Genomic DNA, 7,500 nt, shown 5'->3' with positions numbered 1-7,500 from the left:
TCTGTGACGTGGTGGGTCGCTAATCGACCGTGAATGCCAATAACTCAACCATGTGACTTAGGGTTCTCCGTCTCATGGAAACCGGTTACCTAAAATGGTCATGCGACCTAATTACCCGGGGACACGCCCTCAGTACGCCTTCTTCAAACCGGATCACCTTACCAGATCAGATGCAGCCGAGCATAACTGCCAAGGACGTATCGGCTGGAAAACAGATCGTTGGGGGATAACGTCCCAGCTGGGCTAGAATACAGACCATGCTGGACCAATGAAGGAAAAGATGAAAACGAGCTGGGAACATTTCTATACAAAGCATTTTTTTTACAATAAAGCGAGGAAAGGTATGTGGCACAGTGAATGGGGTTTATTACAGGGGATAGGTTTATTACAGATTATTACATGTACAGCAGGGGATAGCAAGGAATGTGTGGGGTGCAACAAAAGGCAAGCATTTTACAAAAGCAGACACAGAGCAGACATATCCCCTTGTATCTTCTACAATCTTAACTTATGCTACGACAGGGGCCATCACATACACTCACATACACAAACCCGATGAAGATTAGATAGCCAAAAGGAAGGAGAACAGATGAGGACTAACGGCCTCGCAATACTTGCCGCAGTCGGTTGACTGTGCAATCCAGTACACTTTGGGGGACGCTCCGCTTGAGCAATCCCACCTTAATAGTCGACGCGTTATCTCCTGCTTAATCGCTTTGCCAGGACTCGTGGAAACGTGTGCTCCGCACTGGTCCAAAGAATGTCTGTCGCACACCAACCCCGAGTGTAGATGCAGTGACAGGCAGACAACGAGGTGCAGTGAAGAGAGGGTGGAGCAGAGAGGCGAAGGAGTGGACGAGGCAGGCACGTGAGGAAGAGCAGGGAGAGAGAGAGAGTGCGGACGGCTTTGCAATCCGCCTTTTATAAACCCCGGGCGAAGGGTGGGGTAACTACCCGAAGCAACGCGCCGTCATCGGAATCACGCTCTCCTATTGGGTCCCGGCCTCACCCTGCCAGGCTCCTGGGGCCGGAAGCGGTGTTATTCGCACATCCGGCGCAACACGGCCCAGAGCCTCGCACCGCCCCATGACCCCATTCGCCCATCCTGCTATGTTCTGGTGACTGGACGAGGTTCGTGTAAGTCCCACGCACCCATTCGAGGCATTCCCGGCGGAACGTGGCCGGCGCTGCCAACGTGGCTGGCCCGTCTCCGCGGCCCAAGCGGCCTGGCCTGTGCAGCATGCCTCTGCTTGGTGGCGAACCGTATCGATACAGAGGTGCAAGGAGGTGCGTGATTATTTTCCCGTGTGCGGGAAATGTTGGTGGTCGAGGTGTTGAGCTTTTGGTGAGTGAAGATTGAGTAAGGTGAGATGTCATTGTAATTTGGCGTGCAGATTTGAATGAAAGGGCACGCCATGCGTGCGCTTTTTCATGTGGTAATTTTCTCATCGTGCTGCACGGGTGTCTGTTATCGTGTATGTTTGCTTGCTTCGATTTGCATCATTGATAAAAGGAAGGGGTTGGATGGAAATCAGGATTGAAAAGAAGATGGAGATATAATTATTCGACCTAGCTATTTGACCCAACATCGCACTTCGTCCCATGAACCCATTAGACATGAGGGGAAGGTCTGACTGTACAAAGACTAACGAAATAACTGCCTGGGGATCATTATATGTTGGGTGCCATTGCCTTAGAGGCGTGCAGTTTTGCAGAACCGCAACGCGCGCGCGCGCGCGCACACACACACACACACACACACACACACACACACACACACACACACACACACACACACACACACACACACACACACACACACACACACACACACACACACACACACACATATATCCATATATACTAGTGCATGCCCGTACGTGCGTGCCAGTTCGTACAAAAAGAAAAAAAAAATCTTTCAAACCGTGTGCCAGAAACCACAACCACACAGGCCGTTCTTTCGCTCTCGCGTGCCCGTATGTACGGGCCCGTACGTGCGTGGCCGTACGTGCAAAAAAACAACAACTTTCAAACCGCGTGCCAAAAACAACAACCAAACAGGCCGTTCCTTCACTCTTGCATGCCCGTACATGTGTGGCCGTATGTGCGTGCCCGTACGTGCGTCGCCGTACTTGCAAAAAAAAACAAAAAAACATTCAAACCGCGTGCCAGAAACAACAACCACACAGGCCGTTCCTTCGCTCTCGCATTCCCGTACGTGCGTGTACATAGGTGCGTGGCCATACATGCAAAATAAAATTTAAAAAAAGAAGAAGAATTGTGACGTCATAGCACCGTGTCCTGTCATTGGTTTGGTAAATAAATGGCCATAACTTGGGAACCACTTGTCCGATTAATATCAAACCTTCGAAGGGCACATCCACAGGGCCCCAGCAATATACCTGGCAAGTTTCAATGAGATCGGACCAGTGGTTGTCGAGAAACAGTGGTCGCAGACACACAGACACACAGACACACACACAGAGATTGCTGGAATTATAGATAGATAGATATACAGTTATGTGCCGCATTATGACGTTTCGGTAAATGACGGACCGCATATACGATGGTGGTCCCATAAGATTATAATGGAGCTGAAAAATTCCTATCACCTCGTGATGTCGTAGCCATCATAACGCTGCCAGTCGTATAAAAGTACAGTATAGCACATACAATTATGTGTGGTACATAATACTTGATAATGATAATAAACAACTCCAGTGTGGCCCCGTTATAACACGATCGTTGAGGTCCATAAAATGTCATCGGAAAAAAGCGGGGTCACGCTAAATCGGGATTCAAGAAAATCAGCGTTCAAACTGACCCAATGTTGACCTAACATCCTAAAACACCCCTATTTTCGCCCTATTTGACCCGTTTTTTGCACATTTACCTTCTAGCAATTAAATTACCTTTGGATGAAAGAATTCTGCGAATAAATTGTCGTCGTTACAGTGGAAATTAATGCACAAATTAATTTTTCGTGAAGCTTTTTATGTTGTTAAAACATTCGCACTGTTCCAAAAATATATCACACAACTGACAGGTGCTCGTTTCTTCATTTGTAAGTTATAACATCGATGAAATGATTACGTATTTATAAAATCCAAATGCTATTTATTCACCTTTATATAACCGATGCGAGAGGAGATTGTAAGCAGCCGCTAACAACACACATGGCCGTCATGAACAGCACAAAGGTAAAACTAACGCATCTTCCGTCTATCTTGGATGTGTGTTACAATTGCCTACAGTATTCAGCACAGTAAGATGCTGTACAGGTTTGTAGCAGAGGAGCAATCGGCTATACCATATAGCCTGGGTGTGTAGTAAGCTCTACCATCTAGGTTTGTGTAAGTGCACTCTATGATGTTCGCACAATGACGACATTGCTTAACGACGCATTTCTCAGAACGTATCCCGTCGTTAAGTGATGCATGACTATATATACATACATACATACAATTATAAATGAACAGGGAACAAACATAAATATATGTGGGAAAATGATGGGCCCAGACCAGGAATCGAACCAAGGTCCTCTTGCAAACTGTACCAGGGCTCTGACATCTCAGCTATCTGGGTGACCCACTGGCTGAGCACACAATTCTTCCACATATAGAAATGCCACTCTCCCCCCCCCCCCCACCGCCACTCTGCTTCCAGGGCACTCACTGCCAACCATCGGAGCAGCTAGGGTCTGTCCGATATTTATAATGGTACAGTTTGCCGGAGGACCTCAGTTTGATTCCTGGTCTGGGACCATAATTTTCCACATATATTTATGTTTGTTCCCTGTTCATATATACTTTTAATGAAATTTTGTGTATGCAATCAACATTGGGGGATGCATGAATTATGTAACGATTCTTTTTTGGGGGATTTAACCTGTGGTTCATGCCCTAGGGGGGAAGGGACTTGGGGTCACACGTCCCCACATAAAATGGGGAAATGTTTTGAACTCAAAATTTGATATGGGTCATTTCTGGTGGAATTTTGTGCCATTGTTCCACTTTGGTTTTGGTGGGAAGTGTGGGATTTGTGATTGTGTGCTATCGACTTCACTTTAGTTGGTTATGTCAGGGTGTTCATTTAGTTTTTTCCCCTTGTATATTGTAGCGGCCTGGCATCGCGGGGGAATCGTGAGGGAAGGGCTGTCTCGGATTCCTCTCCAGATTCGCAGGCCATCACACATGAATAACTTTGTGCCATGGCGTGTCACTAAACGACCGCGAGCACCAATAACTTGACCACGTTACTAAGGGTCCTCCGTTTAACAAACCGTTTACCGAAGGACAATTGACCTCCTTATCGGGGAGCGTGCCCTCGGTGCGTACTTCCGTTAACCAGATTACCTTCCAGATCAGGTGCAGCTGAGAGGAACTGCCAATTACGTACCGGCTATGAATCAGGTTCTTTGGGAATAACGTCCCGGATAAGCTGCGGTGCAGGCCATGCTAGACCAATGGAAGAAAAGACAAAAATGAGCTGGGATCATTTCTAAACAACAAATTTATTTCCAATCAAAATGCAAGGAAAGTTATGTGGCACAGTAATTGGATTTATTGTAAATGTACAGCAGGGAAAGCAAAGAATTATGAAGGGTGTGGCAAAAGGCAAACAATTAGAGAGAGAGAGAGAGAGAGAGAGAGGAGAGGGAGGGGGAGAGGGAGGGGGGAGGGAGAGGGGGAGAGTGAGGGGGAGGGGGAAAGGGGGAAAAAAGAGAGAAAGTTATCCGGTTGATTCTTACACGGTCTTAACTGATGCTATGACAGGCACCAACACACACACACACACACACACACACACACACACACACACACACACACACACACACACACGCACCGAAAGTTACAGATAGCCCAGGGAGAAAGAAACAGATGAGGATAAACGACCTCTCAATACCTGGCGTGGCCAGCAGGCCAACGCAACCCAGACCACTTAGGAAAAAGGAGGTGGGAGGAATATTGGGGATGGTGTGTCGGGTGTGGAAGTGTGAGGTGCGAGTGTAATGCAACATGGGAATGTGGCATAGTGCGAGAGGGAAAATGTGAGGTGCAAATCAGTTCGGTTTGCATGAGAAAAAGTCCCTTTCCTATTCGTGTAAGAATCTGTACGTGTGTCTGTAACCTCATGAGCATCAATTGAAATGGAGTGGCTTCGCCTCGTGGCAGTAATGCGTGATCCTACGCTTTGTCACGTGGATTCGCGGCGCCTCCCGCTGCGCCAATGCTCGTTTTCCTCAGCGAGGCCCAGCGTCTGGCACGTGCTACTCCAGTTCGCCCTCCCAACGATTTGCCAGCGCTGGCAATGCAATTCTGCTTCTGCTGTGGCTGTGTCACTGGCACTCGTTCACTTGTTCACTCTCAATTCTCTCCCGCAATTCTGACTCTGGCTGGCTGGTTGGCAATTCCCCGATCTGCTCCCCTCTGCCCTTTTTATGAGCCCGGACGAGGGGAGGGGCCAACAATCTGATCAAACGGGGCTGTTAGCAAAATCACGCTCCCCCATTCGACCATAGCAGTCGTAGCCACACCCCACCGGGCCCCTGACGAGAAAAATGGTGCATTTGCTCGCTGACCTCGTCATGTGTCGGAGCTCCAGGGTTAAACATGGGGCCACGGTCTTTGGATGTGCTCTCCGGCCCCGAATGCATGCCGGCTTCCATTCCAACGTGGGATTGCAGAGGAATCCCTGTGTCATCCATCGGTCCCTTCATGAGTTACAGCGTACGCTTGTTCTCCGAATTATGCCCCAGAATAACCCGACCTGTGACTTCCCCGTGTCCTTTGAGGCTATGGTGAGAGTTTGATGACCATGTGACAGTTATGGTGGTTGGCGGGCAATGCGAACGTGTTGTGGCGTTTGTAGTGAGAGAAGTTTGCCACGTGGTGTTGTGAGGACAATATTGAAGTTCTTTGTGATGATGAATAAACGGTCGCATTTGTCAGCATGAGTTGTTGCAGGGATTTTTATTTGTCTTCTGAAGTGGTTGTGGTGAGCATGGTTTAGTTTGGTGAGCGGAATGAAGGTCTAAGGCGAAATGGCGGTTGAGAATTGGCGCGCAGTTTGAATGGGAAATTGGCGTGCGGATGCTTGCAGTCCGAACACACAGCACGCGCTCGCAGCGCGGAGGTACTGGAGACGCTTGCCGCATGTCTGCTTAATTTCTATTCAGTGGCGTGCGTGCTTGCTTTCATGTCTCGTGTAAATGAAAGAGGTGCAGCAAAGAAAAAGTAAAGTTTAAAGAGATATCAGAACTCTAACTAAAAGAGTCCCACTCAACGCATCTTTCCCCTTTTATCCACTAGACATATGGAAGGGACTCACCAATACACATATTATTTAAATAACTGCCTTGGGATCGCTGTATGTTGTATGCCATTGCCTTGGAGGTATGCGGTTTTACAGAACCGCAACAATATTATATATTTAATGTCTTATTTTAGTTACAATCAGAAACAAGCTACCTTGTTGCTTTCTTCCTCGAAGATCCTTCTCAACACCTCTCATGGCAGACATTATCCGAATGAACCAAAGCATGCTCACACTCTTCCCTTTTTCGATAAGGTATTCTTATATGTATGTATGTATGTATGTATGTATGTATATTGTTTTTTTGATGCACAAGAGAAATTCCTTACAAACATTATGGTGTGTGTATCCAGGAGCGTTTGGAGAAAATGTCTAAACGCCTAGAATTGTCCACACGGCGCTGTGCAGAGTTGGAGAAACGTCGTGCATTCGAGGCTGAAGGTTTCAAGAGTGACATTCAACTTCTACAGAAACGTTTGCTCAATATGGAGAAACAAATTTTTAAGGTATGCACAAATTCATGGATTTTGGAGAGGAATTGTCTCAAAATTGGGTCTTCACTACTGTTTTAACATTTTGATGGTGGTGGTGGTGGTGGTGGTCATCCATAACCAAAGAAGGCCGTTCACATGTAACGTGTGAACTTCCTGGCCAGGATAGTAACCACTCTCTCAGATAGCAAGCAGTGTAACCTGGTATTAAGGAACCTCCTCAAATGTCAGACCACAAGCTACCCACAATCATGGCAGGGATTATCAATTTGTTCAATCAATAACTCGCCTACTCCTCACGAAGGACACCGTTGGATATTTATCGTTCACCAAATTTTGCGAGCAGATGGGACACCAAACTTAACGCCCATCTGAGGGGTGGCACGCACACTGATGTGTCTCCCTGTATGTGAAACGTTAGTGACCATTGCATGTTAATGACAGCAAAGTTGCATCAGGAGACAGGGCAGCTGATTAGAGAGAAACCTGGCTTGGAAACAAAAACAAGAAGTAGCTGATGAACATTTGTGTGGATGAATGGAGTGACTATCGGAGAACCACAGCTGTTTGTTCTGAGTCCGCTTTTTAGCCCCTGTTGGATTTAGTCCGAAACGGGGGCTTATGGATTTGGTGTCGATTTTCGTGGCTATGCGTGCGTGCGTGCGTGCGTGTATGCATCCATAACCATATTTCG

At 47.3% G+C, this 7,500-nt stretch overlaps 1 protein-coding gene across 5 annotated transcripts in view; it reads left to right on the top strand.

Annotated features, from left to right (window-relative positions):
* Positions 1 to 7,500, top strand: part of CCDC77 (coiled-coil domain containing 77) — a 112,622-nt gene that overhangs the window by 92,269 nt on the left and 12,853 nt on the right. For all 5 annotated transcript variants that reach the window (XM_085870285.1, XM_085870280.1, XM_085870282.1 and 2 more), the window contains one exon: positions 6,669 to 6,821. In XM_085870285.1, the coding sequence (XP_085726411.1) occupies positions 6,669 to 6,821 (153 nt within the window). The remainder of the gene's footprint in view (positions 1 to 6,668; positions 6,822 to 7,500) is intronic.

This window comes from Eptatretus burgeri, chromosome 2 (genome assembly GCF_056783735.1).
Source record: "Eptatretus burgeri isolate ZD-2024b chromosome 2, Ebu_testis_v1, whole genome shotgun sequence".
NCBI lineage: Eukaryota > Metazoa > Chordata > Myxini > Myxiniformes > Myxinidae > Eptatretus > Eptatretus burgeri.
Note: the sequence above shows the minus strand (reverse complement) of the source record. Positions and strands in the feature narration are given on the sequence as shown.